General features: G+C 44.1%; 1 protein-coding gene across 1 annotated transcript; it reads left to right on the forward strand.

The window, feature by feature from the left end:
- The first annotated feature begins 213 nt into the window (after nt 1–213).
- Nucleotides 214–27462, forward strand: col17a1a (collagen, type XVII, alpha 1a). The gene is made up of 47 exons (XM_042703411.1): nt 214–277; nt 858–908; nt 1195–1341; nt 2380–3351; nt 4397–4444; nt 4882–4914; nt 5323–5370; nt 5591–5713; nt 6408–6518; nt 7556–7630; nt 7848–7898; nt 8523–8678; nt 9143–9232; nt 9450–9494; nt 9984–10115; nt 10428–10721; nt 11219–11269; nt 11462–11488; nt 11752–11778; nt 11924–11986; nt 12749–12853; nt 13750–13812; nt 15201–15236; nt 15390–15443; nt 15534–15569; nt 15680–15715; nt 16071–16133; nt 16969–17004; nt 17405–17476; nt 17866–17892; nt 17997–18032; nt 18146–18181; nt 19075–19155; nt 19572–19598; nt 19802–19897; nt 20369–20449; nt 20631–20681; nt 21381–21416; nt 22306–22320; nt 22530–22646; nt 22927–22974; nt 23124–23276; nt 23801–23947; nt 25079–25216; nt 26908–27048; nt 27254–27427; nt 27458–27462. The coding sequence occupies exons 1-47, from the start codon at nt 214–216 to the stop codon at nt 27460–27462; spliced, it is 4518 nt and encodes a 1505-aa protein (XP_042559345.1).

Raw genomic sequence — 27462 nt, forward strand, 5'->3', positions numbered from 1 at the left:
ATTCTTTGGTTTAAAGTATAAAATTGTTATGAAGTATGACATAATTCTGCTACCTCAACCACATCTGCGTATGTCCCCCATAATGATTGCTAAGCCTTCGGTGAGAGTTGACATTGCATTGTGTTTTCTTTTCTAAAGACCTTTCATTCCTGGCATAGTTTGCATGTATGTGTTGATACATACATGTTTTTGTCTTGAAATAGTTAACATGGAATGGATCATTTAACATCAACTAAGATTATCAACGCAGATGGAAGCTCAGGAGGGTCTGCCAAAGGTGAGTGCTGATAAAATTCACTTGCTGATGCTCTGTCCAACATGTTGAGGCGAAACTGTATTTTATGAGTTTTGTATGGTATGTGACATGGCTCCGGAGGGGTACAGACAGATTCAGCCTGAAAAGGGAGTCTGAATGCAGTTATGACACACACACACACACACACACACACACACACACACACATACACACACGCACACACACACACACACACACACACACACACATACACACACACACACACGCACACACACACACATACACACACACACGCACACACACACTCGCACACACACACACACACACACACACACACACACATACACACACACACACACACGCACACGCAAACGCACACACACACACACACACTCGCACACACACACACACACACACACACACACACACACACACACACACACTTGTACCCTCAAGTATACAATAATACACACATACAAACAGTCAAAGTAAAGGTTGCAAAGATTCACTATCCTCTGGTGTTGCCTTGGGGTGATAATGAATGACCTGCATTCATTAGAAATTTAAAATGTATTAATAAAGAGTGCCTTGCGTGTTTCAGTTGTTACTGAGACAGTGACCACTTCAACCAGGCTGACTTCATTACCTCCAAGTAAGTTTGGATTTCCATATGGGATTCATCATGAGATTAGTAATAAATTAAAGTCATGAAATATCGCATCTAAATACATAGGGGTTGTATTTGAACTGTTTATCTAAGCATGTATAAAAAAAAATGGTACGCTATGAGCCAGATATGAATGTGAATATCAGAATATTAGAAATGTGATAATGTGAACCAGTTTAGAGTTTTCACCTAGTCGCAGTTAGGCCTATGTCAAGCGAAAAACCTATCAGGTACTTTCAAGTACAGGCTTGGGTTCTAAGTGCTTGATGTAATTTTACCGTTCGTCCACCAGAGGGCGGCAGCAGTTCTGTTCGAGTGGTTTCCTCTAGCAGCTCCTCTGGCGGAGGTGGGGCAGTAGCGGAGAAGAGAGTCATCACTCAAAGCAGCGGAGGCGGTGCCAGCTATGTCATCTCTTCCTGTGAGAAGACAAATAAATACAAAATTAATTTGAGAAAGTCATATGACAACATTCACACAAACATACTAGCCAACAGCATGATTCAAATGTTCATATAGTGTCTGTGGCATGTTGTATTCTGTTATGGTACACCTTTTAGATACACTGTGGCTTTTGATGTATTATTTTCATACAGGTGGGGCAGCCACACACACAACACATGAGTTACACACACACATAACTACACAAACTCAACACATGAGTTACACACACACACATACCTACACAAACTCAACACATGAGTTACACACACACACACATAACTACACAAACTCAACACATGAGTTACACACACACACATACCTGCACAAACTCAACACATGAGTTACACACACACACACACATAACTATACAAACTCAACACATGAGTTACACACACACACACATAACTACACAAACTCAACACATGAGTTACACACACACATACCTACACAAACTCAACACATGAGTTACACACACACACAACTATACAAACTCGACACATGAGTTACACACACACACACAACTATACAAACTCAACACATGAGTTACACACACACACATAACTACACAAACTCAACACATGAGTTACACACACACATAACTACACAAACTCAACACATGAGTTACACACACACACACACACACACACACACAACTATACAAACTCAACACATGAGTTACACACACACACACACACACATGACTACACAAACTCAACACATGAGTTACACACACACACACATAACTACACAAACTCAACACATGAGTTACACACACACATGACTACACAAACTCAACACATGAGTTACATACACACACAACTATACAAACTCAACACATGAGTTACACACACACACACATGACTACACAAACTCAACACATAACTATTATAAGATGTGTTATCATCATAACTAAGTTTGAATTGTTTCCAGACACCAGACACAGACCAGACACACATCATCTCTCCATCTCTCCATCTCTTCTTCCCCTCTCTGCCCCTCTCTGGCCCTTCCATAGCCTCCAGTGGTCTGTCAGTAGAGAGTGAGGAGAGGGCATCAGCTGCCACAGGTGGGGGTTCCTCCTCCACAGTGAGCGGCAGCGCAGCTTCAGCCTCGGGGGGCACCTCCAACAGAACCTCCGCCCGAGCCGTCTCTACCGGCATCACCACCACAGGGGGCTCATCTTCCTCCTCGTCCTCGTCCTCATCCTCTGCCTCCACCTTGCTGGAGGGGCTTGTCACAAGAGTGGGTAGCCATTCCTCTTACCTCTCAGCAGGAGCAGGAGCAGGAGCAGGAGCAGGAGCAGGTAGCACCTCCTCTTACCTCTCAGTGTCAGAAGGAGCAGGTGGAGGAGAAGCAGCAGCAGCTGGAGGGTCCAGCTCGGTCACCGTCACCAAGTCCAGCAGCACCTCCACCAAGGAATCTTCATCTTCTGCATCCACCGGAGGTGAAGAAGAAGGAGGAGAAGGTTCTAGTTCCACCACCGTCACTAAATACACCTCGTCTTCAGGAGGAACTTCCTCTTTGAGTGCAGGAGGCGGAGGCGGAGGAGGAGGAGGAGGAGGAGGAGGGAGTGGAAGCTCTTCTGTCTTCACCAAGTACAGCACCAGCTCAGGGTCTTCATCAGCCATGTCTTCCTCAGGAGGAGGAGGAGAGGTGACGTCCAGCTCCAGGATCATCACCAAGTACAGCTCTGCCATCGGAGGCTCTTCCTCGGCCATGATGTCTGGTGGCGGGGGGTCTGGCAGCCTCACCAAGTACAGCTCTGCCATCGGGGGGTCGCTGGGAACAGCGGGCGGAGGGGGGTCCAGCTCCGCGACCGTCACCAAGTACAGCACCTCCTCCATGGGTATGGGTGGGGGTGTGGGTGGAGGTGGGGGCGGAGGTGGTGTTGTGGGCGGCAGGAAAGTTTCGGCCTCCTCCGCCGCCTACTCTTCACCCCCCGTGGAGAAGAAGATGATCCTCAAGACGCGCTCGGGAAGCTATGAAGGTGAGCGGCAGGCTGTCTGACCTTTTGACCCTTTGTCTCCTTCTCTTCTTTTTGTGTCTAGACCTATAGGGGGGTACGGGTGGATGTGAGTGGGTGGAGTCTCAATAGACACAAGAATGGGGAGGTTTGTCAAGATAATTTACTGTCAGCTTAATGACTGAGATAAAAAAAAATACCAAAATAATGGGATGTCATTAACGACATGCATTTTGGTGTGTCTCGAAATGTTGATATTGTGATTGGAACAGTATCAGTAGAAGAGCATCAGTAGAACAGCATCAGTTATCTAGTTGGTGAAGAAGGGTCGCCCCCCATCCCAGTTTTCCTTTCAGTGTCCTTGATTTTGATTGGTTATGATATCCAGTCATCTCTGTCCTCACTGCTTAATTCGGTGTTATTTGTTTTTGTGGATTATGTTGTCCAAGTCAGGTGTCAGTTAAGGAAGAGCAAACCTACTTAGGTCTAGACAAACATTAAACACATTAGAATCAGAATTAGAATCGTTTTTATTGCCAAGTGAGTTTAATTCAATTCAATTGTAAGGCGCAAGTTTACACATACAAGGAATTTTCTTTGGCATTTTGGTGCATGACAATAAACATAGTAATAAGAAGGTAAATGAGCAAGTACTGCAAGTAAAGAAATCAGCATTTAAATTATATGTTTAAATGATGTTGTAGAAAATCTTTTTAAAATTTTTTTTAGAGATAGCTTGCCTAATGAGATCTACGCTGCACAAAAATGCACGAGATTAAATCGACATAGATCCAAGGTTCTATCCTGTGCTTCTATGCTTCGGGGTCGTCATGTGCTGACGAGGTACTGATGACCTTTCAGACAGATAAGCCTTCTGTTGTTGCTGTTGTTTTGCTGAAAAGGAAGTCATGTCAGGGTATCCCAGCATTTACAGTCACCCTAGCCTGATAAGAGGAAGACAGAGTCAGCACTCAGTTGGACATATGGACGTGCGGATGTTCCTTTCTTTGTCATTTTTGCCTTTTTTTTTCAAACGTTTTGTCTTTCCCCTCGCTCATCCCCCATACAGGAAGTTCAAGCACGAACTCGTCCCCAGAGTACACAAGGAAGGAGTATGGTGAGCCTCACATTTTGATGCAGCATTATCTGTGTGTGTGTGTGTGTGTGTGTGAGTGAGTGTTTGTATGCGTGTATGCGTGTGTGTGTGAGTGTGTGAGTGTTTGTATGCGTGTATGCATGTGTGCTTGTGTGCGCATGCGTGCGTGTGTGTTTGCATATAATTCTATTGGTTTTCTGAGAAGGCCATTTCAGGGTATTTCAGCATTGTGTGTGTGGGTGTATGTGTGTGTGTGTGTGCAGCAATCTGCATGAATCAATGACTGCAGAAATCAGTTTTTGGTATGAATGTGTGTGTGATTGTCATAAAGGCTCGTCGTCTGTAATTAAAAGCTAGGTTCAGCATTCTGCTCACATGTAAACATCAGCTCTCAGTGTTGTATCTCCCAGCCCGGCCTCTCTGACAGCTCTTCCTTCCTCTTCTCTGTGTTTTTCCAGGTGCGGCCACCAGAGGGCGTACCCAGACCAGAGGTCCACATCCACTTCCTCTAACATCCTCAGCATGAACATCCCAAAAAATCTCAGAGACACGGGCTGATTAAAAATCCAGCCTTCAGAGCTTTCTTTTTTTTGTATCTTATCCATACACAAGTGCAAAACATCTAGACGTTGTGTGGCAGTGGGAAGACGTCACGATTTGTGTTTGTCACCGAAAACTGACACGATATATATAAAAACACATATCCTGACATGGATAATGTTAATCCATAAATCAAACTAAAAATAAAAATCAAATAAAACATTTGGTTCATTTAGCTGAAATGACATTGCTGATATTCAGACACATACACTGCTGTGTATTTCATTCCTACATGGACACAGTGTAGGCAGCAGAGCTGGCCATGATTGACAAACTGATTGATTTTCTTTCCCTTACAGAGAGTGAGATCCGGGCAAGACTGCAGAGCACCTCACCCTCCTCAAGATGTGAGTGTGACCTCCATGTGGAGGACTAGAGCGAGCTCAAATTACCTGTGGTTCTCCGATGGGCCATTCATATATAGACTGTATGTACTCATTTAAGTCACTGTCTTGTCTCTCTCTCTCTCTCTCTCTCTCTCTCTCTCTTTCTATCTATTTTCTCTATCCTTCTCTCTCTTTCTCTCTCTCTCTCTCTCTCTTTCTGCCTCTGTGTGTGTGTGTGTAGGGACTGAGCTGGGAGATGTGAAGAGGCTGCTTAAGAGTCGTTCTGATAGTGTCAGTCCTCCACGCTCCCCGACAAACACCCTCCCCATCCCCAAGAAGGCCAGCGTCTCTGACGTGCAATCAGGTGCAGCACACACACACACACACACACGCACACACACACACACACACACACACACACACACACACACACACACACACACACACCCACATGCTAGCACATACAATCCATTCAGTCTTTCAAACACTCATCAGTGTAACAGGAGTGTGCTCTCCCTGGCTGCGTTGTGTTCTGGTGATAACTGAGGTGACGCCACAACCAGTCCTGGGTCTTTTCTTTCAAGAAAGAAATAAAAACTAGAAATTAATGTTGCGTCATAGCTCCTCTGTAGCGTGCCGGTCGTCCAAAGATAACGCACCTAACAAACACTCACAATTACAAACAACAGCCCCACAGACACATTCATACCTTTGTGCTTGTTTACTCAACACATAGCGATTGACTTCCTGTCTTGCATTCCTCCACTCTGTAGTGGTGACGGTCTTACTGCACTGACAGCATCTGTTTTGTCCATCAGTCATTTTAATAATAATATAATAATACACTTTATTTGTATAGCACCTTTCATACAAAACAATGCAGCTCAAAGTGCTTAGCAGCAAAGAAATGACGTGGAGAGAAATGACATGCACAGTGATCCACATACAAATAGACATGAACATAAAATATGAAACATCAACATACATTTGAGTGACTTTAACCCTTTCATTGCCCTGCAGTCCATTTGAGTGACTTTAACCCTTTCATTGCCCTGCAGTCCAGTATGACAGCTCCACTCTGGAGTCCACCTACATGTCGACGGGGAGCTTCGGCTACCACACCAACCCCAACAACCTGAGCTCTTCCACCGCCCTGCAGGCCAGCGCAGGTACTGATGGAGGCACGGCAGAGGGCATGAGCCTGAGGTCATGACCTTGAGGACATGACCCTTAGGACCTGACTTTAACGGCAAAGGGGATTTAGCTGTGGTATAGGCTCCCTGGAGTTGACCTTTAGTCCATGGGGGGAAAGAGATGCAAAGAGAAGAAAAACCCTTTTGCAAAAGTTAGTTTTGGCAAGAAATTACCTGTAATGACTGATGGGTTAAAGTAAGTTAAAATAGCTGATTCAGATTTCAGCTCAGGTCTTTTTGTAAGAGTAACAACTTTGACATCTCTCATAATGGTAGTCATTTCAAAATAGTTTTGTAGTGATTACACTTAAAGAAGGCTAGATATCTTATTTGCAATTTCATAGTGATTAGTGCCAAAGTCCTTTTAAAATATCTACCATGTGTCTCTCAATGAAGCTGGGTTATGCATCACCTTAGACAACTCTATGGGGCTTTAAAGCCCTTTAGGATACATAAATGGAACGCAGTGTGTGTGCCTGGATTAAACGTCCTGACTGGTCCATGTTGTTGGGATTTGTAGTTTCTGGCCTCCAAAACAACATGACCCTGAATGCCCCCTCCATGACTGCTGGACTCGCTGCTGCCAATGCAGGTCTGCTTCCTTTACTAGTGTCCCTTATACAAATCCATCATTAACAGTCAGCCTGTTAATTACATACTGTGTAATATTCTGTTAGAAGGTGTGTTTAAGATCCTCACTTGTAAAACTGAATTCTGGCCATATGATGCCTATAGTATATTTTAGTGATGTATCACTTTTACTGATATTTATAGTGATTTATATATACTGTATAGGGAATTTTAGTGATATATGACTATATCATGCTCTCTAAAACTCTGAAGTTTTAATAATAATGTATACTTTATTTTCACAAGTATCAGTGCAAAAAACAAATGGATAACATGAATTGCTCTTCCCTCCACACAGTTTAATAATATCATCCAGTCATGTTGTACAGTTTTTCCAAGTATGTACTGCAAACACAGCATCAACGACTCTTTTCACCACACAGTCTATGGAATGCAGAATAACCTGGCGGCCACCACCGGGGGCGCTATGACTGCAAATGGTCTCGGTGCTCACACAGGTAAACAAGACAGACACAGGTGACATATAGCTGAAGTCTTAGGAACCAGAGTTTTCTTGCCCCGAATGTGTAGAAGACATAGTTGTTTTGTAGCAGTAATTCTGCTGCTTGATTATATTCTTTGAGACAATTTTATTGTTATTATTATTTATATAAATAAAATTTAATGGAATAGAGTTGTGTGTACATCTCGTTCATGTTGAATGGTGTTTTGCAGTGTACGGCGTTCAGAAGAATGTTGGAAGCGTTGGAATGTCCACCACAGCAGGTGATTTATGGAGGGAATGTCTTCTGACATTGATTTTACTCGAGTACCTTACAGAAGACTTTTCCCAAGTTTTCACTGTAGTGTGCTTGGTTGAAATCAAAGTAGTTAACCCATATGGAAGAAGAGTCAAACATTTATTTTTATATATAGTATATATGATAACAGTGTGTTAACACACATAAGTATTGCCCCTTGCACAGTAACATAGAAATAATATATGACCTACTTTGCATGTTGACGGGCATGGACATGTACAGTATATGCAAGCTCTTTATCACAAATGTATCTTGCAAGTTTTGTACGTGACAGGTGTGATGTCTGTATGTTTTTCACAGACCTTTTCCACATGGGAAGTGCTTTGTAATTGTTGCTCCTTATCAGTTGTGTACTGTTAATCAAGTTCAGTTAGGTGTGCAGGATTGAGAAACCCTCTAGCAGAGTAAGCAGAAGACCTGTCAATTCTGTGTGTTGAAGTTGTGTTATCATGTGTGTGTCCGTAAGCAGAAAGACCTGTCACTTCTGTGTGTTGAAGTTGTGTTATCATGTGTGTGTCCGTAAGCAGAAGACCTGTCACTTCCGTGTGTTGAAGTTATGTTATCATGTGTGTGTCCGTTGATTTCTCAGTGGTGCCCAGTAGCCCTACGCCCAGTGACGACGTCTTCTCCAAAGACTTCAAGTTCATGCTGCTGGAGAAGGACAACGCGCCGGTGAAGAAGGAGACTGAACGTCTGATCATGTCTAAGGACAGCGGCAAGCAGTTCACCGCCATTTCCAATGGTGAATGAGTGTCTCTATCTCTCTCCTTTTCTCTGTTTTTACACTGTCATGTCAGCATCTTAGTGGTATTTGTGTAAGGAATCACATAATGTGTGTGTTGGCATGTATTCTGTCAGTGTGGTGTTTGCACTGATATGGGTAGAAGTATCCACCACCAGTAGAAGTATCTGTGTTTTCTCACTCACGTGTGTGTGTGTGTGTGTCCATGTGTATGTGTGATGCCTGACTCATGTGTGTGTGATTTGTCTCTCTTGTATGTGTGTGAGTGTGTGTGCTTGTGCTTGTATGTGTGCGTGTGTGTGCGTGTGTGTGTGTGTTGCGCGTGTATGTGTGTGTGTGTGTGTGTGTGTGCGTGTGTGTGTGTGTGTTGCGCGTGTGCGTATGTGTGTGTGTGGGTGTGTGTGTGTGCGCGTGTGCGTATCTGTGCGTGTGTGTGTGTGTGTGTGTGTGCGCGTGTGTGTGTGGGTGTGCAGGCTCATACGCTGAGGACTCCCTGAAGAGGGAGAAGATGATGGTGTCCAGAACGTCTGAGACTAAAGCTAAAGCTGACACTAGCAGTGAGCATTTGTGCCTTCAAATCTTAAAATCTTTTTTCTTAAAAGTAAAAAAAAATCAACCTCTCAGCTTTTCAAAAATAAACTCTCCTCTTGTACAACTTTGTTAATCGTAACCTTTCTTTCTTCTTCTTGTTTCGTCTACTTTCTCAGTCTTCTGAGGTATTTATATCCTTTATTTTCATTTATATATAAATTATTTATATCCTTTATTTTTCAGTTTCATTTACAAAAGCAGCAACTAAGGACAAGGCCACTTATGCAGGTAGAGTTTCACCCTCTCCAGCTACTGAAATGAGTTTCATTCAAAAAGACATTAGTATTCCATTGACTTTCTATTTGTTACAAATTCACCATGTAAAGATATGAAATAGATAACGATTGCGACTATAATTGTTTATTTATTGTATTGTATTCTTTCGGCTCGAAAAGTCCCCTTCATATTGTTTCTTTCATTACTATTCAGAAAGGGAGATTTTTAGGCGTTTTATGAAACTTGAATTGATTGCTAAAAATGATAAATAAAATAAATAAATAAATAAAATTATGATACTTTATAGATTGTTATTTTCTTATCAATAATAAATGACACAAACATAATAAATAAAAACTAAAATCAATCAAAATCAATCCTCTTTTCTTAATAACCTGATATACATTTCATGTTAATAGAATTCCTAAAAGGAACATTTTCAAGCGTTTTTCATTCACTGGGTATCAATGCCTGACTGCCATTCTCTGCTCCTCTGGCCAGAGATCCGTAAGGACGATGAGGATGAGGACGGGGCGGGAGCCTTGGCCTTCTGCTCCTGGTGGAAGTGGCTGCTGGGGGTGCTGCTCCTCTCCCTCCTGTCACTGGGCCTCCTGTGTGGCCTCATCGCTTTGGGTAGACGCCCCTCAGTCTCACAAACACACACACACACACACTCACACACAAACACATACTCACACACGTACACAAACACATACTCACACATGTACACAAACACATACTCACACATGTACACAAACACATACTCACACACGTATACAAACACATACTCGCACGCACGCACGCACGCACGCACGCACGCACGCACGCACGCACGCACGCACGCACGCACGCACGCACGCACGCACGCACGCACACACACACACACACAAAATGGGACCAATACAAATAGAAATTCTCTTTAAATTCTCCTCCTTCTTCTGTCAGCGGACGACGTGAAGAAGCTGAAAGCCCGCGTGGACGCGCTCGAGGGCGGCTCTGTCTCCTCCGCCCGCTCCAGCAGCCGCCTTCCGTCCTCCTCGTCCACCGTCAACCTCGTCGACCCGCTGGACACGGCGTACGCAGAGCGGGCCGGCGGCGGCGTCGTCCGCGCGGACAACACCATCAACCTGGGCTCTGGTCCCGCCCAGGGCCCGGCCGCCGGCGCCGTGGACCCGGTCAGCCTGCAGAGAACCATCCAGCACCTGCTGAGAGCGGAGCTACAGTCCGAGTCAGTGCGAGGTGCCGTTACGTTCTAATCGGTTCCGCAGTGTGTGATTTTCATAGGGGCCAATGAAAGACGATCGCCTCTATTGATTTCCTCCAACACGCCCATCATGTTTATGGGTTCTGCTATATTTAACAAGTCAGTTCCCAGTAGAATGCTGTCAAAAGGCGATCAATGGTGGACAATGTATGACTCCATTAAAACTATAGTTGATTTAATAGACACACTAACTGGCCTCTGGAGAGTGTCTCCAAACAGTACATTTATCAAATAAGCAGTCCTTCGACTGGCTAGTGAAGAGATCAATACAGCATACAGGGAAACACCCAAGATATTGATAACCCAAGTAACTATCCATCAAACTAAGCAACAAATGGATCAACCAAGCATGAACCCACATATCCATCTACAAATAAATGACTGAGTGAATGACTGACTCAGTCAATAGAAGTGAATGAATAAACGATGAATGAATGATTGAATGAATCAGTCAATGTTATTTTGTTTTCAGGTTCCCTAGCCTCTTCACTGAGGGGTGAGAGAGGAGAACCTGGACCTAAAGGTAAACAAACAACACAAACAAACAAACAAACAAACAACAAACAAGGCTGACTTACGTCAGTTTTTTTATTGCACAACACACATCATCTCTACACAACACCTGTGTGTATATGATGACAGGTATTCTATATATATATACAGTATACACGTTGTTTTTTTCATTGATCATAAAAGAAGCATGATCTTGTTTCAGGTGAACATGGATCTCCTGGAGCTAAAGGTGAATTGGGCTTTCTTTTGACTCTTTTTTTTTTACAGTACAAATTGTTTCAGACAGGTTTTCCCAAAGAACCTCTTGTTGTGTACAGAATGTTAAGGGAAACTTTAATCAAATTCTACCAGAATGAACTAGAAGTGGATTCGGCAATACTGGCAGTAAACATAACTAGATGGAGATAAAGTCTTGATAACTCTGATGTCCACATTCTAAACTTTATAGTCATTATCTGCTACACTACGTACTGTTCTGTTCTGTGTTCCCAGGAGAAGCAGGATTCCCTGGCATGCCAGGTAAGAACATAGGAATTTCATGCTGGATAAACATGCTGTAGCCTGTCTTTTAAGGACTATCTTATCTGTTTATGCCAATCAAATTCTACATGTAAAAATCTGAAGGAAAATTGATTTTCCATACCTTGATTTTTTTCTCCTTCAGGTCCTCCTGGCTTGCTGGGGCATTCTGGACAGGAAGGAGCTAGAGGCCCCAAAGGAAGTCAAGGTGAGCTTAGTTTTTACCCTTGAACCTGATGAATTGCCCAGCACATATCCTGGTTAGTGTAATACAGGAATGTTCAATCCTCCCCTCGCCACCCCTGCACTGGAAATCTCTATGTAGTCTATCCCTACTTCCAGCACACCTGATAGAAGTCAGGGTAATTATAATGCTCTTGGTTGAGCCAGTCAGGTATCTTCAGGTAACCAGCAGCGCCATTCCGGTAGCCAGAGCAACGCTTATCATTTACATTACTTGCGTGATAAATCTGTGGAAAACAGCCTGCATATACATTTCAGACTAAAATGGCTTAATGCCCTTCAACATGCAAGGTAGGTCATATATAAAAGTTATATTTTATATTTCTATGTTACTGTATGTGAAAGGGGCCATACTTCTTAACATATTGTCATTGTATATATACTATATAGAAAATGAACATATATGAATTTTGCAGTCTTCTCATATAGGTAGCATTAATTCAGGCTGGACACAGTAGTGAGGTTAATACCAACAGCTTCTCAGTGCATGTGTGGTTGTGTGTGTGTGTGTCTGGTTGTGTGCATGTGTGTGTGTGTGTGTGTGTGTGTGTGTGTGTGTGTGTGTGTGTGTGTGTGTGTGTGTGGTTGTGTGTGTGTGTGGTTGTGTGTGTGTGTGTCTGGTTGTGTGTGTGTGTGTGTGTGTGTGTGTGGTTGTGTGTGTGTGTGGTTGTGTGTGTGTGTGGTTGTGTGTGTGTGTGTGTGGTTGTGTGTGTGTGTGTGTGTTCAGGTGAAGGAGGTGCTGACGGGCCGCCTGGCCAGAGGGGCCGAGAGGGACCAGCAGGGCTCCGCGGGGAGCCCGGGCCTCCAGGCATCGGAGACAAAGGAGAGAGAGGTACAGTATATCACTACCAGACAGCTCATCACAATTTAGGATGGATTGAGGTCAGAGGTCAAACCAACACACAGAAAGCACAGGGGGTTAGACGTACTTACTGAGAGTTATCAAGGTCAGACTCACTAACAGTAACAGTAAGGGGGTTCAGGCTCTGGGCTCTGTAAAGCGCCTAGAGACAATTGTATTGTTATGGCGCTATATAAATAAAATTTAATTGAATTATCATCAGCTTCACTTCTGAAAGAAATGAGCTTTCCCCAAAATGGTCGCTCACTTTGGGCTCATGGGTTCCCCCCTGCATCACATGCCAAGACTCACACTCATCCGTCCAGGATTGAGATCCAAGGCCCAGTCAGGGAGGTCCTGCATTCTCTGGAACTAAAATGTGGAGTTTGTGTTTGTGTTTTTTCCAAAAGGTGGTTGTGCGTATGCTTGCACTTTTGGGACCATAAAACAGAATTATTGCTGGAAATGCAGTAATGATGGGGCCAAACACCAGAGTGTCAGAAATAGAGAAACAAATACGCATTCGCTAGGGAACAGACAGCCTTGGCCCATTTTGCAGCAATTTATTTGGAAACAAATCAAAACAATAAATCTTTCGAGATTCAAGAACGTGCATTTTGGAATGAAATAAGCCCATTTTCCCCATTACAGCAGATGGCGTACACTACAGATTAGCACAGACTCTGAAAGTAAAGAATTACTATTTTAGGTGGAATGGCTGAAGAATCAATCACACAAATCAATCCAAGTATATCCATGGATTCAGTTAATCCAAATGAGTTTCATGTTCAGTTCTTTATTAAATGCAAATACTTAGATACTTAGATATTAGATATACACATGTTCTGCTGATTCTTACTGGAATTGGTTGTTTTTTTTGTTATCAGGTTCCTCAGGAGAACCAGGTGCTCCAGGGTCTGCTGGGCCAGTGGGTCCAGTTGGTCCCAAAGGTAAGGTTTCTCTCCTTTGTACGTCGCTTTGGAAAAAAGCGCCTGCTAAATGACTAAATGTAAATGTCTAAATGTAAAGGTAAAACTTTCGTCGTCATCATCGTCATTTTCCATTTCATTTATTCATCCGAATTATTTTCAATGACAAAATTAAACATTTATGTAATACATTTGACTCATTAGTAGCTATGTCAACATTAATCAGTGAAGGAAAACGTATAGAAGAGAGTCTTTATATTGATGGTGAGGTGATTCCTTCTATTGTCGAGAAATGGGGGAAAAGCTTGTTACAACAGGCAGATGGTACAATTCCACATTGAGTGACCAAGGACAGGTTGCAGAGCTTAGAGAATCAACTGTAAAGGCTATCAATACCATTGATAAGACCTTCTTGCCTGGTAAATTGAAATTGTGATGTTTACAGTGCAGGGCTTGTGCCATGAATACGGGGGCTTTTGACTGTGTATGAAGTTGCTATATCAGAGGTTTGAGAGAGCGGAATTTGAGAGAATAAAGCAGTTAGGAGATGGCTTGGGGTACCACGTTGTCTAAGTACTGTGTAAGGAAATGACCAGCTTGGTGGAGGAGTTCAAGCAGTCAAGAACACTGCGCCAGCGGTGAAAAAAGGTAAAAAAGTGGAATCCGTTAGAAGTGGTTCAACATGCACAAGGCACAAGGCACACTGAGCGTGAGCACATTGCTTACTTTATTGAGTTGGCGATTCCCTTTGAAGATGCGGTTGAGGAAGCATTTAGAAAGAAAGAAGCAGAGGAAAGCAAGCTCACACAAGATCAGTGGAGATAGGTGTTAGAGGCTTCATTGCTAAATCAACCGCGATGCTTCTACTGGATTTTGGTTTTTGAGGACGCTCACTCAAAGGAGCTTTAAAGGAGTTGTCTCAGGCTGCTAAAAAAGTGTGCTAGTGGTTGTGGTATGGCTGAGGTGCTCACAGACTACTTGGGGACATGTGAATTAACCCATAGTGAGGATGGAGGGGGGTGGGTCTGGGACACCAGTCTTCTTGAGGTGTTGTGGCGAAGGTGCCCACTCACAAAGGCATCTTTGTTGTTGTTGTTGTTGTTGTTGTTAAGTATTAATAAATAACGGTTTGACGGTTGTAGTGTACCCTGTTGTGTTATAATACGTAGGCTAGGTTGTTGGGTATGAGTACTTGCATGTGACAGGCCGCTGTGGGAAGTCCCGAGCCAATATCACAAGGAATTTAACATCTTTTCCTGTCTATAACTAAAATGAATGTCTCAATAAATCTTACCATATAGGTTATGTTTTATATTAATTTAGATTATGTTGTTTATACCTAGTACAATTTAAAGGATTTAATGAAATGTATTTTTTTTTTACAATTTTGTTAAATGTCCCTAACTAAGGTGAAGCAGGAGGACATGGTGCCCCCGGTCTTCCAGGTAAGATAACCTATAACCTATAACCTTTAACCTTTAATGTTTATGTTTATTTATGTTGCAATATGTATTCATAAATAAATGTTATAATAATTAGAACACCAACAGCGCTACCAACATCACACCGCTCTGGTCTTAATCTGTGATGTTTTTCAGGCACTCCTGGTCCTCAAGGTTTCCGTGGAGATGCTGGAGAACCAGGGTCAAAGGGTAATACATGATACTAACAGTAATGGTTGAGAAGGATGAATGTGTTTATCTAAAGAGGAAATTAATATTTTATATTTTTGTCTTCCCCAGGTGACAAAGGGCCCGCTGGTCCTAATGGAAACAAAGGTGTGTCTATGAGTGGTGAAGTCACATATTTTTAGGATGATTTAGAATTTTTTTTAATTAAAAAATGACTTAACAACTAAAGAAACACTGTTCTACTTGACTCTGATCAGGTGATGCTGGTGAGAAGGGACCTCGAGGTGCAGGAGGTATGTGTGTGATTTCTCGGACAAATTCATGCGCATATTCTCGCAAGGAATATTTTCAGAAGCAGTATTGAGGAAGTGGCCACGAAAAGGAGAAGTGTTTGACATGGGAAAAACACAGAGTATCGAAGTATGCACATAGCAGATGCACCTGATGAATAGTAGCAGTATAAAAAATAAACTCCAGGGAATTAGTTCATGCTAGCATACTATGCAATGAGTACACTGTCATACAAATGTGTTCACCTTTGGTGTATTTTCATGTGGCCACAGTATAAATACCACTTTCAACATCCAGCCCCACAATGCAGATAACCATGACACTAAATTTCACTAAATGTACTTTTTCTTTTTTCAGGCGAGCCAGGCCAGCCTGGACCACAAGGACCACCTGGTGAGAAAGGACCCAAGGGATCTGTCGGTGAGTGTTCACAGACGCGCTGTGGATAGTCAGTTGGTACATTATGATAGATCTACTGTGTGTGTGTGTGTGTGTGTGTGTGTGTTTGTGTGTGTGTGTGTGTGTGTGTGTATGTGTGGATTTAACAGATCAAATTAGTAAGGTATGATACTGAATGTGTTCGTTCCGACAAGCATCATGGTGTCATTATTAAATGATAAGAAGACTCACTCACTCACTCTGAGGGGACACAGATGTCTTCATTTTTATTAATTTAATAACCTTAACCAATAAGCCCATCTGTTCATATGAACCCCCCACCCACCCACCGTCTGTCTGTGTCTGTGTCACTGCATATACTCTGTGTCTCTTTATTTCTCTCTGTCCTCCTTTTCTCACCTCTCTCTCTCCCTCTCTCTCTCTCTCTCCCTCGCTCTCTCTCTCCTCCTTTCCTCACCTCTCTCTCTGTGTCCTCCTTTTCTCACCTCTCTCTCCCTCTCTCTCTCTCCCTCTCTCTCTCTCTCTCTCCCTCTCTCCCTCTCTCTCTCTCTGTGTCCTCCTTTTCTCACCTCTCTCTCTCTCCCTCTCTCTCTCTATATCCCTCTCTCTCTCTCTCTCTCTCTCGCTCTCTCTGTCCTCCTTTCCTCACCTCTCTCTCCCTTGCTCTCTCTCCTCTCTTTTTTTCTCTCTCTCTCTCTCTCTCTCTCTCTCTCTCTCTCTCTTCCTTGCTCTCTCTCTCTCTCCCTCTCTCTCTCTCTCTCCCTCTCTCTCTCTCTCCCCCCTCTCTCTCTCTCCCTCTCTCTCTCTCTCTCTCTCTCCTCCCTGTGTTCTCACACTCATTCGTTTTCATTTCCAGGCCTTCCTGGTGCTGATGGTGAGAAAGGCCCCCGAGGTGAGAGGCCAAGAGCCCAATCAAACACTAACAGCGCAGACAGCAGCGGGCGGCAGCGGGGCATTGCTTTGACATGAGTTTGGATGCCGTTCAGCCAGATTTTAGCAGCCATTTCAGTCTAAATACATGTGTTTCATGATCCTTTTTGTAATGTTTTCTAATTTCTAATCGTAATTTATGAAATATTTGAAATGTAGTGGTTGCAGAGTAGTATTTCGGATTCGATTTCAAATGTATTCTCATTGTTTGGGTTGACTTGGGGTGATTTGTTAATATAAAATCGCATGACAACAATGGTGAGTTAATATCATGTTTTTTATATAGATTAATCCTTCTATATCAGAATTTGTGAATGTTTGTATCCCATGCGTTTAGTAATTGTAATTATTTGATCAATAAGGTGAACAGGGACAAAGCGGGTCGCAAGGAGCGAGAGGACCTGCGGGCTCACAGGGAGATGCAGGAGCACCAGGTACGTACTGCATGTTCATGATACTCAGACCAAAGCGTTGAGACCTATAAGTCCTTATTGATGATGGTGGCGATTGGGTGCTGTGAGGGGTATGGAACTACTGCATATGTGTGCTTTACACAGCTGAAAGGGGGAAAAAGTGTAATAATAATATCAGTTTGATTGTTCAGGAAATCCAAATGTCGCTCAATCTGTATCCTAAAGCCTCACAATATAATATAATAATGTTAAGGGTACTGTGAGGGACAAAACTACTATAGATTTGTGTTTTTACAACGCTAAAGCGAACAAACAGGTATAAAATCATTTAAAGAATTCAGATGTTAGTTTGTACTCTAAAGCTACTAAATGTACCTACTCTTATTCCCTGTCCTGCGTCTGATATTCAGGAGCACCCGGTCTTCAGGGACCTCCAGGTATATAGGGCTTTATCTGCACTTTTTCATTCAGCGTTTATTCTTGTGTTATCCACAACTGTAAGGGAAAAAACTTGCCCATTCATGGTGTTCCTCATTCACAGGTCTGGCAGGAATTCCTGGAACGCCTGGAAGCAAAGGTTATACACAGCTTGTCGTGTTGCATTATTACAGGCTTATAAATAGGTTATAAATGTTTTGAAATGTACCACAGACTAATATACGTGACTGCCTTGCTTACTTGTGTCTTCAGGAGAAGCTGGGGAACCCGGTAGAGTTGTTAATGCAGGTAAGAAGGATTATCTTGATGTACCACACAACACACATTTACCATTTGCATAGGAAACTCTTCAAATGAAAGTGTAACTTCACCCCCAGCTCTTAGCCTAAGTCCACCCACTGCAGTGAGTGGTGCTGGTAATTGTGGGTGGTGGTGGTGGGTGGTGGTGTGTAAACTACTGTGAATGATGAGTCCCAATCAGCAAATGAAAGTGAGACTCACAGTAACAGGTGGGGGCTGGAGGAGGTGGGCCGCCATTTTCATTACGTAGATGAACTCCCAAAAGGTTGACCCTGCATCGGCCTTGCAAGGTTCAGGATGATTGTTTTCAGTAGATGGCGTGTTGAGCTATTTTCAACCCATAAAATGCTGATTATTATAAAAATGCTAATTGTGTCTATATTAAAACCAGCATTGATGTGTACTGTACAGTACAGTCATATAATTTGGAGCACATTTAATACGGACAGATGCAAAGTAGATCTGACGTCCTTCAAAACATTATAGCCATTTTGCCATGTTGCCACCGGGCGTTGAAAACATGTTATTGGTGGTTGTTAGCCTGACCTTTGACCTGACACAGAGGACAAAGAGAACCCACATAAGTTTGTTGTCTAGGAGTGAAAATATCTTTCTCTGTGCATAGCCATGGAAAAGGTTCCCTTACTACACCTCTCCCACCTCAGCACATTTCAAACGTTACCACTGAGAGATGAGTTATAAAGAAGTCATGTTCTGTTCTCTCTCTCTCTCTCTCTCTCTCTCTCTCTCTCCCTCTCTCTCTCCCTCTCTCTCTCTCTCTCTCTCTCCCTCTCTCTTTCTTTCTCTCTGTCTCTCTCTCCCTCCCCCTCTCTCTCTCCCTCTCTCTCTCTCTCTCTCTCCATCCCTCTCTCTAACCCCAGCTGGATCTAGTGCCGTAGCCATCCCCGGACCCCCAGGTCCGTCTGGAACTCCTGGTCCTGCCGGTCCCCCTGGTTTGTCAGGTCAGAGACTCGTCCAATGCAATGTCATAAACAATGTGTCAGCTGCATAGCTTCAATAGTACAGACAGTTCTGTATCAGTGACTAACATGACTAACAGTAGCCATATAATTATATATACTTATTATACGGCTACTCAGAATGCTGCAAAAGGTTCCATTGATTTGAATGGGCCACCCCGACGTTCGGAGGTCTGATATTTCTTTATAATGACCGCTGCGCGTCGGGGGTCCTGTTCGTCCCGTCGGGATTTATTTTCCGATACTAACCGACGGACTATGTATTATCCCTAACAGAGTTGACTAGTTAATGCATAGATGTGTTATATGTTTTTATTGTTTTGCTGTCTTGTTTCATTCTCTCCGCTGGTGTGTCTCTGGGTGGTGAATGTTTGTGTTTTCGTCTAATCTTTTCTCAGGTCCAATCGGTCCTGCCGGGCTTCCTGGCCAAGCCGGTAAGCCCAGTCTGACATTTTCAACACGCAACACCAAACATACAAACCAATGAGTAGCAAAGCCGTGAAAATCGAGTCGAACGCACGCATGTCTTCACGGCGCGTGTTTTGTGGGCGTCTTGGCAAGCATGTGATAACTGTGAGGCGTGTTGTCTGCTGTGATACAGGAGCCAAAGGAGAGAAGGGAGAGAAAGGAGAGAAGGGTGAAAAAGGAGAGAAGGGAGGGAAAGGAGATGACGGTGAGCCTGGAGTTTCAGCGAAGAGCAGCGGGAAAGACAACGATGCTGCGAGTGAGTGTTGAAAAAAAAAACGACTCTCCTGATCGCTGTTGAACGTTACTACTACAGTGTGTTCAGCGTCATGTCACAACAATCTACTGCGTTACACCGCACAAACCACTCCAGGATGCCCTGGTGTAATACACTGACTTACACAATACCACCTCTATACAGCACTACTGTCTAGTACACTACACTGAACTATGTCTAACTATATACATTACAGTTCGGTACATGACCAGGTAAACACCACACCAAAGTACAGCTTATGCCTTTAATTGTACTGCACATCCCCATACCACGCTGTGCTTGCTTGAGCTGAAGGAAGGAAGGCTTCTTCAAAGTAATGTTATGGAACAAAGTTATACCAAGAGCTAACTTTGTGTTTACTACTACGATCATGTACAAAGTGGCCTGTAGTACATTCATACAGGCTTTTGTCACCTTAAGACAAATATCTTCTCTGGTTCCAACCAGAACAAGAAGCTACACCTGTTCCTGGCCCGCCAGGGCCCCCTGGACCTCCCGGCCCACCTGGAACCGCAGGCCCACCTGGTTCTCCAGGTAAAAATCGCTACAGGTCATGTAGACCTCCCACATAACCAATGAATACAATAATGTACTAGATGTGTGTTTCTATAGAATGAATGGACAAGTACTGTTGTGCTTATTGTCACACATTCAGACTGTTTGTGGACGTGTGGACTTGTTTGTTTACATACATGTTGTGTCTCATTTTTATCAGGTGAGGGTAAAGCGGGTCCTCCTGGACTTGCTGGGCCACCTGGAGAGCCAGGTGAGCAGGCATGATGTGAACAGTCATGAGACACACTTAAACACAAGCCAATTACAGATTATTGTACAATTGTTCATACCCTGTGAATATAATTACAGTCAATACAATTTTCACTCCAGCTGGAAAGTGAGCTAACAGCTTACTAGCTAACAGCTCACCAGCTAACAGCTCACCAGCTAACAGCTTATTAGCTAACAGCTCACCAGCTAACAGCTCACCAGCTAACAGCTTATTAGCTAACAGCTCACTAGCTAACAGCTCACTAGCTCATCTCCCTGGGTAATGAATGAGGCTCTTAACCAAGTCCAGATGATTGTCATAAAACACTGGTTTCAGCGGTCTGTGTGAGCTGTGTGTCAGATAGTCACTGCTGTAATTCGCAGGTGTTGGAATACCTGGTCCCCCTGGCAAAAATAGGTGAACCAAGGAACCTTTGCGGCAGGTGAGCAATATCTTCCTGAAAGAGTGCTCTCTCTCTCTCTCACACACACACAAACACACACACACACACACACACACACACACACACACACAACACACACACACACAGACACACACACACACACACACACACACACACACTTTCTCACCCTGTCTCTCTCTGTTTCATTTTGCTACAATGCGGTTTTGTGTGTGTGTGTGTGTAGGTGGTGGTGTCTAGTGGTTAAGAGATGTTTTTTTTACCTGATTGTTTTGCAGGACCTCCTGGTCCACAAGGGCCAAGGGGAGCGCCAGGTAAGTCTCATAACAATCACACATTCCCTGTTTAATATTTATGCTCTTATGAAATGTGAAATCTGACTGGGACACCTATTAAAAAGAAATAGAAGTAGATCTGTAGTAATTCTCCTCTTTTTGAGGGGAAAAAGGTATAAGCATACGTCTTTTATTTTTGAGGTTACAGAATCCATAGAAAATGTGTTTGTTATGAAGGTGTAATGAAGCTATATTAGAGGTCCGATATCTGAGCAATGTATCTTCCAAGAATGTGGAACTTTCCAGATCAGTGGACGTATGAATGGTTAACGGTTCTTATGTAACAAAAGTAACAATTTGTTGAGAGACTGAAAAGCCTGGTACAAAGTGTAATCCCGCTAAAGCACTAGCGAGATAGTCATTGCAAATTGTTTTATTGGCTTTACTAAGCACATCAGGCCCTGAACTGTTGAAAATATCGTTTAAGATTATAGTGTGACGCATATGGTTCCATGAATTCATTAACGATAGAGACCCACTTGCAAACAATATGCCCTGATTCTGCCTATTCTGTGTTGGTGTGTTTTGTCATTGATTGCATTGAAGAATGATGTCGATTGCATTGCAATCATATATTCTGCTCTCTTGCGCAGGCGAGGACGGCCCACAGGGATACAGGGGTAAGCCATGTGATTCTTACTGCCAGGGACCAGGTTTGGGATTTAAGTAGACATCATTTATATCACACTCTGTGTACAGGTGCAGTAGTTTACACTGGCATTGTCTACCTCATAGTTGCAATTATTTGCCTTTGCCCAGCACAACACATTTAATGAAGACCTGGTTTTTGAGAGGCCTGTTTTCTTCTATAATGTGCTGTTTGATTGCTTTTGACTGATTGACTTTTTTTGATCTCCTTGATTCACAGGAGAGCCAGGCCTTGGTGAGTGACTCAGAATTCATCTCATTCATGTGTGTGGATGGAGGGGAAGAATGAAAGCAATGTATTTAGATCAGTTTGTATGGCTGCTTTTCATGAAAGACCATCATGCCTCGTCGTCTAAAATAGTTTATCTCCGCTGTAGAAAGGAGCACCAAATGTCTTTAATTGTAAACCGTCTCTTGAGTGCACTGGGTTTTTATTTCATGCAGGTGTCCCTGGGCAGCCCGGCCCTCCAGGACTCCCAGGATCCCAAGGCCCAGAGGGCTCAGAAGGCGCCGAGGGACCTCAGGGACGGGAGGGGCCGGATGGTCCAGAAGGCCCACAGGGTCCTAGAGGTCAGTGGTTTCATGTCCTGTGTGGGACTGTATAAGAATGTAACACACATATCCCAAGAAGTTTTGAAAATGGAAGCTTAGAGGAATTGCTTTTGAACATTCTAATCTCCCAACTCTCTCTCTCTCTCTCTCTCTCTCTCTCTCTCTCTCTCGCTTGTTTCTCCCATTTGTCTTTGACGAGTCCTCCTCTTCTTTTACCTGTTCTGATCTCATTCTGTTCTTCTTTCTCTTGTCGTTCCTAAATCTGTTCCTCATTGTCTTGGCACACCAGGTGAAGCTGGTATTCCCGGTGCCCCTGGAATCCCTGGTTATTCAAGCAGTAAGTTCCCTCAGGAACACTTTAGAAGATCCTGCGGATTCTCCTAAGTGTACCACCTCACCTTTTTGTGCTACGGCCTTTTTATACAAGGCTCTCTCTTTCTTCGTCTCACTTTTTCTCTGCTCCCCCCGTCTTTCTTTCTCCCTCAGATCAAGGATCACCCACACCCGGTCCACCCGGCCCCCCAGGGTCACCAGGGTCAGCAGGGTCACCAGGGCCTCCCGGAACCCCAGGGTCACCAGGGCCTCCGGGTCTGACAGACCCTGGATCTGTTGGCCAACAAATAGCTGAATACCTCCAGAGTGAGTGGCATGAACTCATATCTGCCCCTTTTGCCCCACCAAGAGAGGGGGAAAAGGGTCGCGTCAATGTCCAGTCAAATAATGAACAAATATGGGGAATTGAAATGCAAGAAACCTTTTTTATTTTTGAGGGCCAATGAGTGTTCAATTACCTCAATACTGTTTAATTAACTACTTGCGTGAACTAAATCACTGTTAAATTAACCACATTAACTCATTTGTTGCTAAATTAGCTACTCAAATGAACTACATTAACCAATTTGTTGCTAAATCAGCTAGTTATATTCACTAATATATTAACTAATTTGTTCCTAAATTAAGTAGTTATGTTCACTAAGTGATTGACCCTGGGCAGTGCTCCCAATAGGGCTCACTGTGTTTACGTCTGCGCTGCTGATGTCCTGGTGATGTGTTTAAGTCTGCGCTGCTCATGTCCTGGTGATGTGTTTACGTCTGCGCTGCTGATGTCCTGGTGATGTGTTTACTTCTGCGCTGCTCATGTCCTGGTGATGTGTTTCTGTCAGGTGACGGGATTAGGAACTACCTGGCGGGGCCCCCCGGAGCCCCGGTACCCCGGGACCCCGGCCCTGCTGGATACCCTGGAGCTCCTGGTTCTTCTGCAGACACCTCAGTGGAGGAAGTAGCTGCACGCGTCCTTGGCTACATTCAAAGTAGGACTGAAGCTACTGTCAGCTATTAAAACCTCTAACACGATTCAGTGGAGGGCTAAGTTTGTTGACTTCTTCTGGTGACTTTTGAGTGAAATATTTCAACATTTTAGAAACACAGTATCAGCTGAGGCCTGCTGTTGTTCATTCCCATAAGGATTCAATTAATTAAATCAACATCTGAAGTGCAAAAGAGAAATGTGAATTCTCGAATTGGATGTAAGTCAGATCAGTAGTATCTTACTTTGTTTTGATCACAGTCCCTCTTGCTCCCGTACTTTAATCTGTTATGTAACAGTACCTTCTTATCCACTTTCCTCAAAATGCAAGTTTAATTCATCTTCCCGTCTGTTTGCCTTCAGTCTTATGAGGGGATGTGTGTGATGCTATGACTCTTTGTTTTGGGGTGTCAGGGGCAGGCACTGGGGGTCCACCTGGTCCTCCTGGAAGCCCCGGAGCGCCCGGCGCCCCTGGTGGTGGAAGCAGTCCATCCATCAACGACATCATCTCCATTATGCAGAGTAAGTGTGGTGTGGCCGTCTGAAATTGACAGTCATCCTGAAAGCCTGTTACCTACTCAATGCAAAGGACAGCCGATACCAAAGGGGGAGTAGGGGTGCGAGTGGGAGGAACTGGACTTTATTCCTATTGTGGAAGCCAGATGGGTAGTCACCTCTTTATTATGTAACTGGCAGGACAGGATGCAAAGGCTGCACAGGTACCTCGTTGGTTTGTGCAGAGGTTCCCCTGCATCAGTGTATCTCACAATGTGGCAGTCTTTAGTGGAGTGCAGGTGTTAACTTCAACCATTGTGTATTCTGAACAACATGCTCATTACTTACCCCGATTCGATGTTAACACCCAGTGTACAGTAACTGAGAGGAAGTCCAGTCTAGTCTAGTCCAGTCCAGTCCAGTCCAGGAGGAATTCCAGTCCAGTCCAGTCCAGTCCAGTCCAGTCCAGTCCAGGAGGAAGTCCAGTCCAGTCCAGTCCAGTCCAGTCCAGTCCAGTCCAGGAGAAAGTCCAGTCCAGTCCAGTCCAGGAGGAAGTCTAGTCTAGTCTAGTCTATGTGCCGTTGTGCTCCATATTCTCAAAGCATGTCTGACTGTGTCTGACTGTCTTTGCTTGGTGCAGGAGAAGATGTGAGGAGGATTTTGATTGGTCCGCCTGGTGCCCCTGGTCTGCCTGGTACCCCTGCTGCGCCTGGTGCAGGTTCCTATGGAGCAACTGACCCACAGGAAGTGGCTGCACGTGTCCTCAGCATGCTGAATGGTTAGTGCTGCTGTCAGTCAAATAGGCTCCACCCATACTTCCCCCCAAAAATGCCCAATATAATAATATAATTAAAACCTTTGTCAGGTTTTTAATGGCACACACGACACACTGGAACACACACGTGCATATATGGAGGCAACACAGGACACACACACACACACACACACACACGCAGGTAGGCCTGTGGTCGCGGTGAATTTATTTTCTGCTTTTTCCCATCCTGGACCGTCCTTCCTCAAGGACCCCCCAGGAGCAGTGGGCAGCTTGTAGCGCCCGGGGACCAAGTGAAGTGAACTGTCCATCTTTGGTCAGGGATGGACATGTGTTCTGTTATTTTTTGCACCTTGTACTCAATACTATAGTACACTAATTTGTGACAGAGACACCAAGTTGAACTTCAGCACTGGAGGGTTTCCTACTTACAAAACGTTAAGGGATCCTTTGATGATTCAGTTCTCCATTGATGGTCTTCACACCTGCATCTCCTTTTCTAGCCTTGGCCTTTGTGTAACCCTCAAAATCAGAGCATTGCCATGTTTAGTGTTACTGGGTCAATCCCTTTGAAATGATAAAATGTGCATGTTGGCTGTGCTGTAGACTTCTGTTGGCTGTGACCTTTGACATGGGTGTAATTTGTGTGGGCAGAGCGTGGGATGGTTGGAAGGCCAGGACCTCCTGGGCCTCCTGGTCCTCCAGGAACGCCTGGACAAACCTTATTCGATCTCTCCACCCTGTTGCGGAGTAAGAGCCACACAAACGTACCTCTCAATGAAACACGTGTACTACGTTTTTTTGTACATTCTGATGGAACATTCTGTTGGACCTTGCTGGAATAGGTACCAATGTAATGCCGAACATAGCTTTGCCACAGATCCAGTGGGTAAACAAGTTCCCTATACAAAATACAGCAACAAATGGTTTTGTCTAGCACTCTAGCTACATGTACAAACCACATAACTGAAGCCATATAGAACAGATACAACTAAATATTAGTTACTGAGGTGTGGCTTCATCTATGATATGACAAGCCCTGTACTCCGACATTCATAACCAGTACTGCGCTGCTCCTGGCTTAAATGATGTGCTGTTGAAGTTGAGCCAGTGGATAACATTGCTGGTTTGATTTACAGACTCAGACTTCCAGGGCCTTCAAGGACACCAAGGCCCAGTTGGACCTCCTGGGCTTCCTGGCTCACCAGGACTTCCTGGCCAGGCTCCCAGAGACCTGGAGAACATTCAAGACTATCTGACCAGTAAGTGTTACTTCTCTGGCAGTGTTGATACAACCTCCACAACAATCTTACTATTGTTAATATTAAGAGTATTGCTCAGAGCTTAAATGACTTGCTCTAATGGTCAGTGGTCAGTTGCAGAGAAGGAAATTATGCCGTTTCAGAAACGATTCAGCCATAGTTAATAAGAACTCAATAACAAAAATGAATGGGATGGGCCACTACTCTCTGAGGTAGTAGTATATTCCTCCTTTTGGTGTCATATGGTGACAACTGGCCCTGGTTATTGATTTTCACTAAAACCTAACCGACATTATGGCATTTTAAACGTGATTCAACCGATCAGTACGGCCTGAACTAATGAATTACGTAGAATGATCCCCTTCTGCTGTAGTATGAAGATGACACCTGTCTCTTCGTCCTTAGAGTACCTATTTTATTGCCTCTGTTCCTCAGCTGTTGGTCTTAGGGGATCCCCTGGCCCTCCAGGTCCACCTGGGCCTCAGGGGCCGCCCGGCTCAGAGAGGCAAGGACTGGTGTCTTACGCCTCAAATGAATACCAGGGCATTCAGACCGAGATCGAGAAGTACTTCAACAGTAAGTGGTCCCCCATCTCAGTGGTTCACTCCAGTCAATGTTTCCACCCAAATTCACTTTGTTCCCCCCCACAAAGTTCTGCAGAGATTTGAGTTACACCTCACCTCTGTCAGCCACTGGGAAGGTGCCACATGTACTTGTACTTAGTTTAAGGCCTTAACATCTCTGAGTGGTTTGTCCCTGATGCATCTGTGTTGACCTGCAGGTCATAAGTTTAGTGGCGCCTTGGCTGGACCGCCAGGGCCTCCCGGTCCTGCAGGGCCCCAGGGCCCCAAGGGAGAGCAAGCCAACGCTGGATCCCGCCAAGCTCACTTCAACCGAGGGCCTCAGACCGTAGACTACCCCGATGTGGCTCTAAGAGTGACGGACTACATCAAATGTGAGACTTTATTGTGTTTTCACTTTTCAGGGTGA

Source organism: Clupea harengus, chromosome 24, assembly GCF_900700415.2.
Source record: "Clupea harengus chromosome 24, Ch_v2.0.2, whole genome shotgun sequence".
Classification (NCBI taxonomy): domain Eukaryota; kingdom Metazoa; phylum Chordata; class Actinopteri; order Clupeiformes; family Clupeidae; genus Clupea; species Clupea harengus.